The sequence below is a fragment of the Electrona antarctica genome, assembly GCF_951216825.1.
Source record: "Electrona antarctica genome assembly, chromosome: 7".
NCBI classification, from domain to species: domain Eukaryota; kingdom Metazoa; phylum Chordata; class Actinopteri; order Myctophiformes; family Myctophidae; genus Electrona; species Electrona antarctica.
The window spans coordinates 52,823,181-52,836,609 of NC_136812.1; the positions used below are offsets into that span (position 1 = coordinate 52,823,181).

General features: G+C 43.5%; 2 protein-coding genes across 2 annotated transcripts; both read left to right on the forward strand.

Annotated features, from left to right (window-relative positions):
- Positions 1 to 4,664: 4,664 nt before the first annotated feature.
- LOC306926006 (large ribosomal subunit protein uL13m-like) lies at positions 4,665 to 5,204 on the forward strand (the record flags this gene model as incomplete). The annotated part of the gene is made up of 1 exon (XM_079505201.1): positions 4,665 to 5,204. One exon carries the CDS (start codon positions 4,665 to 4,667, stop codon positions 5,202 to 5,204), a length of 540 nt encoding a protein of 179 aa, XP_079361327.1.
- A 284-nt stretch (positions 5,205 to 5,488) lies between these two features.
- LOC306926577 (etoposide-induced protein 2.4 homolog) lies at positions 5,489 to 6,448 on the forward strand (the record flags this gene model as incomplete). The annotated part of the gene is made up of 1 exon (XM_079505931.1): positions 5,489 to 6,448. The coding sequence occupies one exon, from the start codon at positions 5,489 to 5,491 to the stop codon at positions 6,446 to 6,448; it is 960 nt and encodes a 319-aa protein (XP_079362057.1).
- Positions 6,449 to 13,429: the final 6,981 nt, after the last annotated feature.

Sequence of the window (13,429 nt, forward strand, 5' to 3'; positions counted from 1 at the left end):
CGATAGAGCGCCAAAGTCCTGACGTCACTCGCTCATCCCCTCGATTCCCCTGGTTCACGGAAGTAATTTCTCTATGGAGAATAACATGGGGTCATCTTAACACATAATTTGCTAACCACGTATCCGTACGTCTTTAATTAGCCATGCGTCCGGTCCGGTGCGGACCACGTATCCATACGTTTTTTATTGAATACTTTCATTCATCTTTTTACCCACCCGGACAATGAACCATCCCCCTGTCATTGCTACTTAGTCCCGCTCACGTGATCAGAAAAAAAAAAGCCTCCCCCTCCTGAAAACAGGACGGCGGGCCGCTTTACGTGTAGAAGCCAGGGTATCTAAAATGGACGCACCCATGATCTAGTCAGTGTGTGAATAGAATAATCACATTTCACCCAAAACCATAACACTCGATTCCCCCCTCCCCTCCTGTTTCTCCCGAGGAGGAGGACCTTGCGAGATGGGGGGGTCTGTCTCTCGGAAAAAACATGATGAACGCTGCCTAAACAGTTGGTGTTTAGTAAACACCAATCTGCACCGTATGGATGTCAACCGCCATAAAACCCCACGAAGAATAAGAATAATCTGCACCGGATCGGCATTGCATAACGTCTGCAACACACATGGACAGATGCATGTTTCCTTCTTCATACTACAAACTAACAAACAAACCACAGTATCGAGGGACCGCCATGACAACATGCATCTGTCCGGGTTACAGGTCTTCCGTTGGGGGATCACCGATCACCATGCAGAGCCGTCATAATCGGCGATCGCTCGAACGTGTGATTGTAACGCTTTTTTATTCATTATAATTGCAGTGATAAGACCGCAATGAACGCGTCGGGGACGTCATCGACCCGGTTGTAATGTATAACGAACTTTGTGTTCTGTGGAAGCCCTTTTTTTCCTTGTCGAGTTGTCATCTTGTCGACATCACAGCCGGGCTTCGCTCACCGTTCGGGGGCTGTAGAGCGGCCCCCGGACGGCGAGCGATCTATCTACAAGGAGATGGTGAAGCTTTTTTCCATCGCTCCTACGGGGGAGCGATGAAAAGTTACATCCGTATACATCCATCCAAGTTACATCCATGTATACATCCTATACACCAAATGAAAGCCCTGAATGTGTACTTTTACGAGGAAAACAGTACACATTGATCCCATGTACAGTTTGTCAGAAATTGGTTATTGATTGCAGCTTGCGCCCACCAGAGACTCCGCGGACCCCCGGCGGACCCCCGGCCCTATGGAGGGACCTGAACTCACCAAGATTTGCAAAATAAGGCCTATAGCGACATATAAATACTATATACCGTATGAAACAGAAGACTCTGCTTTCATAAGAAAAAAACTTCTACTGTAATAATAATAGAAATCACACCCCTGTGAAGTGAATGGTGCAACTGTCCCATATTCTGTTCTCTACTTATTCAATACAGCTCGCTATATACGGACTGAGGCAGCAAGTCATGTAAACCTTTTATTTACAGTTTGGTCTGTAAACTTCTACTGTAATAATACAAATCACACCCCTGTGAAGTGAGTGGTGCAACTGTCCCATATTCTGTTCTTTACTTTTTCAATATAGCTCGCTATATACGGACTGAGGCAGCACGTCATGTAAACCTTTTATTTACAGTTTGGTCTGTAAACTTCTACTGTAATAATACAAATCACACCCCTGTGAAGTGAGTGGTGCAACTGTCCTATATTCTGTTATCAGTGGCTTTTAGTAAAAGCCACTGATAATGTGGGCACCACAGACCAAACTGTAATAAAAAGGTTTACATGACTTTCTGCCTCAGTCCGTATATAGCGAGCTGTATTGAATAAGTAGAGAACAGAATATGGGACAGAGTTGCACCACTCACTTCACAGGGGTGTGATTTTTATTATTACAGTAGAAGTTTACAGACCAAACTGTAAATAAAAGGTTTACATGACTTGCTGCCTCAGTCCGTATATAGCGAGCTGTATTGAATAAGTAGAGAACAGAATATGGGACAGTTGCACCACTCACTTCACAGGGGTGTGATTTTTATTATTACAGTAGAAGTTTACAGACCAAACTGTAAATAAAAGGTTTACATGACTTTCTGTCTCAGTCCGTATATAGCGAGCTGTAGTGAATAAGTAGAGAAGTAGAGTTGCACCGCTCACTTCACAGGGGTGTGGTTTTTATTATTACAGTAGAATTTTTGAGTGGTGTAAACCACTCCTACAACTGGCTTTGTTAGGTTACGTGTCTGTCTGTCTGTCTGTCTGTCTGTTCGTACCAAAAAATGAGCACGGTCGCTATGGTCACCCAGTTCACCCGGGTGTGATTTAATTACGTCAGACATTACGTCAGACCACAGCTGATCTATATATAGTCTATATAAGACCTTACACCACTCAGTTCACACGGGTGTGATTTTTTTCCTTATGAAAGCAGAGAGTCTTCTGTTTCATACGGTATATAGTATGTATATGTCGCTATAGGCCTTATTTTGTGAATATTGAGGAGTTCAGGTCCATGTCTTCTCTGAAGTTATCTGGTGGGCACAAGCTGCATTCAATAACCAATTACTGTCAAACTGGGATCAATGTGTACTGTTTTCCTCGTAAAAGTACACATTCAGGGCTTTCATTCGGTGTATAGGATATTTATTGTGTTCATTTTTATATCTGCCTGTCAATGTCTCTGACTTTAAACCATCCATAACTCTGCTCGCTGTTCAAGATAACCACTTCCAGGCAAAAGCAGGTGTTGCAAAAAGGTCAATATCTCCAGAATGGAAGATGGTAAAATCAAAATGTATTTTTTAAATTGAAAGTTCAGCTTTCTTTTGATGTATGCGTATGATTCTCGCTATAAGAGAACATTTTGCTGTGGCCCCCCGGACAGTGTCCTTCCTTCAATGTTAAGCCTATAGCACCAGAAGTACAGGCCTGGCTAGATTCTGTAGCAATCAATGTGTTAAAATCGTTTCATATAAGCATTGTGGTCCAAAAATAAACAAGCTGTCTCTGCATTATTGTCAGGGAGCTGTCTCTGTATCGTTTGCGACAGTCAGTCACTCCATATGATACAGTCTGTTTCTAGCGAAAATGAAACTAATTCAGTAGCAGTAACAATAGCGTTTTCTCTCAGTGAGTTGATTCTTCATATCCATTATGATTGAAGCGGCCTGGATGATTTTTTTATTTTTCAAACAGTTCTTATATGAGGCAATCTAAAATCCCCCTATGGGGATTACAATGCAAATAAAAAGTACATGAACCCGTGAATTTGCACCCTCTACCGATATTGACGTCAGACTTCGGTGCTCGATGATGGAGTGTTCCAGCAGAGGTGCTAGTTCGTCCAAGAGGGAAATAGCAGTCTGACGGATGACACATAGAGTGCTCTGGCCCCATATTTAAATTGACATTATATACGAGAATATTATAACGTGAAATGAATGGACATAAAAGTGAAATAAAATGTGTGTTCCAATGCTTAATAATATTTTCCATAAGTGTCTTAGACCCTTTGTTGATGGGGCTGATTTGAGAAATGGGAATCATGACATTTGCCATGTTATTTCTCCTACACGAGTGTGCACTGTGCTAACGTTCACATCATCCATGCTTGCATGAACATGCTAACATGAACATGCTAGCACATGAGAGGGGTACGGCCGATCCTCCATTAAATAGGATTTCAATCCCAACTGTATGGAGCCAGCTGTTTGTGTCTGATGTCACAAGAGTTACGATATTGAGGGGGTGGAAACCGAGCGCTCGAGCGCTGTTCATGCAGCCTGAACTGAGACAAGCTGGAGTTGGAAATACATTGTTTTCAACAAGGGCAGTGCAAATAAGAGCTATTTTAAGCATGTGTGCAACATGACAACTGTTTTAAAGTATTGTACAGTAACAACTAAAGTCTCTTTAATGTTTATGTTGTACTATTACTACAAAACAATCTAAAATAAAGGGATTTAAGATCATTAAAGCTGGGCTGTTGCCTGAGTTCAATGAATGTCTGCCTACTTCCGGTCCAGGACTTGTCCCAGTTGGTTGTCCCCATTCTCAATAGAAGTCTATGTAGGAGAGCTTCCATTGGACTGGCCCCATGAAGTGAACGCAGTTTGCGTAACTCTAGAAGATGCACACCATATTTGGGCGTGGCTGCAGTGGGAACACTATGTGATGGTTACGGCGGAGTCATTGTGACATGATCGCATGATCAGTCATGTCATAGTGAGATGACTGACGTGACCAGCGAGCTCAACAGCACATCAACCGATGCTCGATCATGAAGAAGTACAGAACCGACCTCAGCCCTTTCAAGTTGATCACTTATCGAAACCGTCTCTAGTTATCACCGGAAAGACGTCCGTTCCATTAAGTTCTAATTGAACAGCACTGCAGTCTTGACTCAACCAGCAGTGACCTCTACCTCTACAGGTTGGCTGTGTCATAGGTTCTCTGCGGCAGTATCATCATCAGATAATAAAATAAGACGAGATTCCCAAGTCCAGGACAGGCTTCAGATGTGCCTCCTCAGGAAATTTGGCTCAGGTCTGAACCCATTTGAATTGGCGTTAGGAACCCGTTGATGAGGTAAATTAGCTAAGTTGAATTAACGACTGACGTCAACCTTGAAACCAAGGAGAAGATATAGCCAGATAAATAATGTCCAGTTTCTCCAGATCTGCCCAGCAGTGGGCGACCTTCGCCCGCTCGTGGTTCCTGATCGACGCCAACATGCAGCCGCCGGGGAAGATCGCCTCCATGTGTTCCGTCAGACTGCAAGGGAAACACAAACCCATCTACCACGCCCTGAGCGACTGCGGCGACCACGTGGTGGTGACGAACACCAGACACGTTGCCTTCTCCGGGAACAAGTGGGAACAGAAGGTTTACTCGTCGCACAGTGGCTACCCGGGCGGGTTCAAACAGGTCACGGCCGCCCAGCTCCACCTCAAAGACCCAAAGGCTGTGGTGAAGTTGGCGGTTTACGGGATGCTGCCCAGGAACCTGCACAGGCGCACCATGATGCAACGCCTGCACCTCTTTGCCGACGACGTCGTTCCAGATCACATCCTGGCTAACCTCACGGAGGAGCTGCCTCAGCCCAGGAAGATACCCAGGAAGCTGAATGAATACACGCAAGAGGAGATAGATGCTTTCCCCATGCTGTGGACACCGCCCGAAGACTACAAGATGAAGTGACCTCGCTAGCCAGGTCGTGTTACTTCCCGGCACTGTGACTGTTAGAGATTATTTCATGCCATCACCCTGGTTACTCAAGCTCTCAGTGTGTGTGACCACACGATCTTCATATTTGGGCAAATGGTCAACCCCAATGTTCCATAAATGGTCATGGTTGTTTCATGGTTTGGTTGGTTTTGTTTTGATATATAAGGGTGGAAAAGAACGATTTGGCAAAGTTGACGTTGACTTGACCACCAGGTCACCCCCATTCCTTCTGCAGTGGATCTGCCGCTGGCCCAGAGATGACAGACAACGGCAGGGCCTTCCTCAGCGAAGTCGCCGCAGGGATCAAGGACTCCATTTTGGGGATCGGAACCATCTCTAAGCTGGACGCCCGCATCCAGCAGAAAAGGGAAGAGCAGCGGAGGAGAAGGGTCACCAGCGGAGCCCTGGCACAGAGACGGACACGGAGCGAGGAGGAGAAACGCAAACCTGACGGTGAACACACCAAACTAGCCGGTAGGATTTTCCGGTGCTGTGCGTGGAACGGAGGAGTGCTCTGGCTCAGTCTGTTCCTGTTCCATTGGGCGCTCATCCCACTGCTGCGGTCTCTCACGGCGCGGATCATGAGCGACCCGTCGCTCCACGGCAGCGTGTGGTCCTGGTTGGAGTTCGTCCTCGCCTCGGTGTTCGCGGCTCTCTGGGTGCTTCCTCTGTTTGTTCTCAGCAAGATAGTCAATGCCATCTGGTTCCAGGACATCGCCGACCTGGCCTTTGAGGCGTCCGGCCGTGAGGCGCGGCGGACACCCTTCCCGAGCGTCGGAAAGATCATCGCCGATATGCTCTTCAATCTGCTACTCCAGGTTCTCTTCCTTGTTCAGGGCGTGATCGTTAGCCTCTTCCCCATCGTTGCCATTGGTCAGCTGGTTAGCCTCCTCCACATGTCTCTGCTCTACTCCCTGTACTGCTTCGAGTATCGCTGGTTCAACCGGGGCATCGAGATGCACCAGAGACTGGCCAACATAGAGAGGAACTGGCCGTACTATTTTGGCTTTGGTTTGCCCATGGCTGTATTGACAGCTTTTCCGTCCTCATATATCATCAGCGGCTCCTTGTTCTCCACGCTATTCCCTCTGTTCATTATTAGCGCCAATGAGGCAGAGGCCCCGACAAAGATGTACCCTTTCCAGCTGCGTCTGTTTTCCTTGGTGGTGATGATCAGCAACTGTTCCACAAGGCTGTTCACCTGCAGTCCTCCATGAGCTCTTAAGCTTCTACAGAGAAGCTACACAATCACCCCACGCCTCACAGACCCGTCAGACAAACATTTTGATCTAAAACTGTGGATAGGTACAGAGGAAGCTTACCACACATGGTCTTATAAATACATACAATACAATGTCGCTCTCTACGTACTGCGAGAGATGGCCAACCCACTTTATATCAAATAAAATACAATGATGGGTGTAATAATCATCACCAGTTATTCACCTGTTTTGGCGGGAATGTATTGGGGCGCCTTGTGTGTGGGCTTCACTTCCTTCAGCCATTATAAGTCTGCTTATTATAAGTGACCTTTGACTTTGACTCGCTTGTAAATAAAATATTGGTAGTTGTTGGTTGTGGTTTTTTGGGCTTGTTTCTAAAGTGTTCAGTAGTTTCTTATTTGGGCTCGCTTCCTAATGTTGTTTAAACCAGTAATTCCCACATTTCTTCACGTCAAAGACCCCCATATATAATTGTCCACGGACATCCATCCGAAAATAAGTTGTGCCATTTTTGTTAAAATATATAAGAAAATATATTCAAAATAGGGGCGCCCGCTAGCCTAGTGGTCCAGGCGCATGCCACATATACTCTTTCCTGTCTATCTTCACTTGTAAAAATAAATATATATATATATATATTCAAAATATTTCCATTTATTCTCAATATCGTTTTAAATAACATATGTACAACCTCACAATGTGTCGCTGTGAGCTTGCAGATCTGCTATCTTAATTTGTGCTTGTTTTTGAGTGGTGCAACCACTCCAAGGAACAGCAATGTCCGTGTTCACCTATGTGTTCACCCATGTGTTCACCCACCCACCTATGTGACTATGTCACTATGAGCACGAGTACCAATGACTACCAAACAGAGAGAGAGATAGTGCTGCACTGCTGCCTGCTAATGAGAGAGAGAGAGAGAGAGAGGAGGTAGTTCTGAACTGAGTAGTTCACACGGGTGTGATTTTTTATAGACCTGGCCACTTGTTTCTCTTGCAAAACTGGCAACACAGCAAGAGGAAGAGGAACACAAAACGCAAAGACTTAATGGGTTATATGAAACAGGCCAATAAATCATAAAGCATATCATATATCATTATTGTTATATTATTATTATTAATAATGTGTGTGTACGTGTGTGTGCGTGTCTTAAAATAAGGGCTTCAAGGGCCCATGGAGGTCCCTGGACCCCATGTTGTGACACACTGTGTTATTCCCCCTCCTATTACCACCAACCACAGCTGTGCCCTTAATTACTGCCTTGAGTCCTCTCCTAGGCCCTTTCTGAAACCAGTCCCTTGACTTGAAGTGCTCTCAGGAGGTTCCCTCGTCAGAAAGTGCCCCTCCAGCTGAATCAAGTTCCCTTGATTAGGGTGCTGGGTATAAAAAAACTGTTTGGAAATACACTCGCCCTCCTTGTGCAGAAAAAGGAAACAGACACCATTCGTTGCCATGGTTACCATCACGCAATTGTGTTACCTGTTATTTTGTTTGTACAGTTACGTTTGTGACGTGGATTTTATTAATATGGAAAAAGGAAATACAGCGTGACTGTCAAAAATGACATGTCATATACATCCATGGTGTTTATAAATCATTGTGTTAAAAGTTGTTTTGTTTGTGTGGTTTCATTTATAGTTTTTTCACGGTGGGGTAAATAAAGAGCCCTTGTGAACATCAGTTGGAGCATTGTCTATTCTGCATCAGATGAAGATTGTTTAGGAGGAGTTTATTTATCATTTATTTGTGGTGGTTCTTACATTTGTAGGTTGCGGTTTCCATGTGGACACAGAGCAGGGCTGCACAAGGCAACCGAGTCTAGATCGGCACAGACTCGCTCTTGAGGGCTTTATAAGCCACTTCCATTCAAGGCTGCTTGGTTTCGGACGACACTTAATATGGCGCAGCCTCGCGTGAACGCGCATATCGAGGGCAAGTGTGTAGCGCGAGTGGCGAGGAGCTGGTTTCAGAAAGGGGGCTACACTCCCTGATAACTTGCAGTGGACTCACCTGTGATGACCAGCTGAGACTGGTCTGCCAACGAGCTGAGACACTATAAAGGCTGCCTGAGAGCTCTGCCTCTGTTGGTTCAATCAATGCTGCTTGCTGCTCAGTGTGCTAGGCTCAGTGTTAGTCTTGGTTCAATGCTGCTTGCTGCTCAGTGTGTCAGGTCTCAATCTTTAGTTTGAGGTTGTTTAGGTGTGGAAAATCACACTCGTGAAGTGAGGGGAAATGTAAACAAACATTAAAAGTCCATACCACTTAGCTTCCAGTCTGTTTGTCAAAAGTGCCTTAAACAAACAAACTTGGCTGCCATATGGCATTTCAAAAGCCATACTTTGAGGGGCCAAAAAGTGCTAATTTGTGTAAAACGTATCAAAACCACAATGTAGAAAACACTGTCACAAGTAAAAGTCCTGCATGCAAAATGTAACTTGAGGTGAAGTACAAAAGTATTGGCATCAAATTATACAACGTGCCAAAGTAAACCTACTTAATTTTCTTTTCCTAGGGGGGACGGGGGACTGTTGAACAATAAATAAATAGCAAGCAAGTAGACTACTCGGTTGACATGTGACATGTGCACACCTGTTGTGTGTCATAATGTATCTCAGATAATGGGTATTTAAGTGGCTCTAGAGCAGGGGTTCTCAACCTTTTTGGCCGGGGACCCCCGAAAATGCTTTGGCAACGTCTCGGGACCCCCGCCCCGCCCCCTCCCGACCCCCAATATAAATTGACTGCTACAATAACCTTAATAATAGAGACAATACACCATAAATAAATACTGAAACCATCATCATTAGGGAAGGTGTATGCATGTACTATGTGTACTATATGTAAACTCTTCATTTCCACTTTACAGCCATTCAGTTGCAAAAAACAAAAAAAAATAATAATAATAATAATTTGGCGACCTTGAGGGGTTGCGACCCACGGGTTGAGAACCCCTGCTCTAGAGTACACTTAGATTTTATGAAAGAATCACACCAGTCTGTGCGGCGAATCCATCTCCGTACCGCAACAGCCGGGTGGCAAAGTGCTCACAATATTTGATGTAAAGCTCGTGGTAAGGCAACGTGTGGTCCTCGATACATTCCAAGTTTGCTACAATTCAGGCTAAGGGCATTGGGAATTTGGGATGTAATCCTTTTCCATATCATTTTGGACAGTGCAGCCATGCTGATAAGGGGTTATAGGAGATACAAGTAGAGACAGTGTTGTCAGAGTGAGGGAACTGTTTGATGAGATGTAGGTGGCTGGTGGGTAGTTGCTGTATCACACTGCATAAAACCATACCCGGCAGCCGAGTGCATCATCGTCTTCCACGACAGCCCAATCCTTATATACAATAATAATAATTGTCTGCTTATAGTTACCCCCATTTTATTTTTGATTGGCATTTTTGTCTTTTGCCTGGACTATAGGCCTACTCTATAAAAACTATTGTTAGAATCCACCTTCAGAATTAAACTTAATTATGTCGGTTTGAGAGATTTTTTATGTCCTTAAGTTTTATTTCCTGGAGGTCTGTTGGGGATTTTCTTGGGAAGAGGGGGGCTGAGGTGAATTGGATATTGCTGCTGCTGTTTAATTTGATGTTGAATTAGTTGGTATCTGTAAGACAAAATGCACACATTTATTTATTATGGTAATATTTGGTAGTTATTTTACTGTAGGTCTATAGGCATATAAAATAGCAAATGTTAAGAGTGAATGTAGGCAATTCAACTTACATTTGTTGGTACTCCTTTGGATATTGGTGAGCTTTGAAGGGGTTTGCTCCTGGTCCAGTTTGGTTATAGTTTGATGGTGGGATGTGGAAAATGAAACGCAATCTATGTACTGATCTGGTCCCGTCTGTAGTATAAAATTGAAGTATTTATGGTTATTTTGGCTGAGTTTGATTTGGGTTGTATTGTGAATGAATCCGGTGGCTTCTGCGTATTCTATATTGCGGTAGTTAGAATGAAAAATATACTCAGTACTTACTTTCTGCCGGTTTTTGAGATGGAGGTCTGTTGGGTATTTTCTTGGGAAGAGGGGGGCTGAGGTGAACTGTATTTTGCTGCTGCTGGAGAGTTGTATGTTGAATTAGTTGGTAACTAAGACAAAATGCACACATTTATTTATTATGGTAATATTTGGTAGTTATTTTACTGTAGGCATATAAAATAGCAAATGTTAAATGAGTGAATGTAGCAATTCAACTTACATTTGTTGGTAGTCTTTTGAATGTTGGTCAGTTTTGATGGGGTTTGGTCCTGGTCCAGTTGTTTTATTGTTGGATGGTGGGATATGGAAAAATATACACAATCTATGTAATCATCTGGTCCCGTCTGTAGAGTGAAATTTAAGTACTTATTGTTATTTTGGCTGAGTTTGATTGGTGTGGTGTTGAAGATGAATCCGGTGGCTTGGCTGTCGTCTCTGTCATATTTTGCTTGTTTGGCCGATGTCACCATTGTCCTTATCCTGCTTATCCTTATCCTGCTTGTCCTTATCCTGCTTGTCCTTATCCCAACTTATCCTGCATATGCTGAGTCTCTGTTTGTTCCTTAATTGGTGTGTTATTTATAGTGGAACTGTGAGATGGAGGATGACTGATGCCATTAATATTATTATTTTATTTTTTTTTGGGGGGGGGGGGATAATATGCTCACACAGGCTTCCAAAAACAAATTGTCCAAGAAACTGTTACAGGTCCCAGGTTTGGGTACCCGAGGTGCAGTTTATATGTTTACCCTGGAATACAGGACACAAGAATAAACAACAAAAACTTGTCGTCTCTTGGCAAGATCCATCAGATAATTTATTTACTCACAAACTGTTTTCTGTCTTTCTTTCTTTTCTATTTTTCCATTGTATTTTCAATGTTCATATTTTGTCTTTTCAACAATAATCATACAATATAACATTCATGTTGTCATTGCAATACATTCTCATTCCATAACACTATTCTTATTCTACAGCATAATCCATGTTTTCTCTTCACATCTCAGTGAAGAGATACTATTTACAGTAATTTACAGTAATACTATATATCAATAATACCATTCAGTATAAATAACATTGCAGTCACTGAATTGTCTTGACAAGGCACATGTGTGGCTAGCTGCACTGCTAAAGTGCTAGCAGAAAGTAGACAGTACTACAAAGGTTGTTGGGGGATGATTTAATATTCAGAACTTAAAGAACCACACATAAATAGGTGAGGATAACATAACTAAAAGTGATGTACCCACTTAATATAAGTGATAAGATGAGCAATGAAACAAAACACACACCAAAAACTGTTCCCCAATCTACACGGATATTGATATAATCAATACAATTATTAGATTACTTCATCAAGAAGTATAACTAAAATATTCGCACGATCCTAAAGGTTAGGATCATAGAAAGGGAGGGGGAAATTGGGACGTTGTACAAAGCGGTTGTCTTTAAAAGACAGTTTATGAGTTGGTATCTAAGCAGAACTCTTCTAAATAGGTCTGTGTCATAGAGACTCGGTCTATCGGATTAGTCAAACTCAAATGGCAGTGAGCTGCCACCATAGCATTCAGTCCATAGATCGGATCGTTTACGAAACGAATCATGGCATCGGCCGGAGTTGGTCCTTGGAGATAGGCTTTGACAGTACGAAAGGCATTAGCGTCATTAATTGACGTCAAGACCATTGCTCGTCCATCACAATCGCGCAGTGACGGGAACTCCTTAACCGCGAACAAACGTTTGGTTCTGTTCATCAGTTGGATCCAGTGTGTTAGAATAGCCGGATCGATGTCCCACCAGTCGGGAGCATTATTGTTAGGCCTGTTAAGAGGCAGCAATTGGTATTGCACGCCATTTTCCTTACAATCGTAATTTCCCAGGGATGAGAGGAGGTCCGCGAGGGGCGCGGGGCAAGATATAAGGTTGGAGGTGTACACATAGTCACAGGCTCGGACTCGTGTGGCAGACTCGAATACATCTTGTGTTCTCTTTAATATCAAGGTCTTCCATTGTCGAATGAACTCAGGCTTCGTTACTGGGAGTGCGACTCGACTTAATTGTTCAATTTGATCGTAAACCGATTCAGACAAAGTGTCTTGATTATCGATATTCACGGTCACTTGTGAAACTGTATAGTCAGATTGTACTCGACCGAAGTCTAGTGTAAAGTGTTGTGGTACCTTCCACCTATTGGTGGCATCCTTAGAGCTTGTGTAGCTATTCGGTACAGGCGAGGCTGCGTTAGCCATAGTGGAGTCGTTGTTAGCCTTCTGTTCGAAAGGATGTTGATATTTGAGCGAACCTAGATTCCCTATCCGTAGCCAGAAGGCTATCGGCAGCTGAAGGTTGAATGAATATAGTAGTTAAGCACGTAATCGTATATTAGAAGCTGAGTTGTTAGCATGAATTTCAACAATTCTACTCTGGTTTCAGATATAAGCGTGGCTCAAGAGGTAGAGCAGGTCGTCCAATGATCCATGGGTCGGCGGTTCGAATCCCGGCTCCTCCTGTCTACATGTCGAAGTGTCCTTGGGCAAGACACTGAACCCCAAATTGCTCCCGATGTGCTGGTTGGTACCTTGCATGGCTTCCGCCGCATCTATGTAAAGCGCCTTGGATAAAGGCGCTATATAAATGCACCATTTACCATTTAATCTCTCGATGTCGCTCGGAGGCAGTTGCTAGTAAAAAATTCTATTGAGGAATTTGCATTTTTTAAACTGCATTAAGTTTTTATTCTATTTTGCCATTTGCTGTCTGGGTGAATTCCTCTCCCTCAGGCTCACTGAGGAGCCCTACGGTTCCAGACTGCATCATCATGTGTCTACCTACGGACAGTGTCAAAGGACTAGTCAGGAGGTCAGGTTATTTATTGTTGTTTTTTTATAGCAAAATCTAGATATTAGATATTATATTATTAAGTGGAGGTTTGACTTTGTTTCCAATACAAATCAATATGTTGCAATAAAAGCAGTGTCC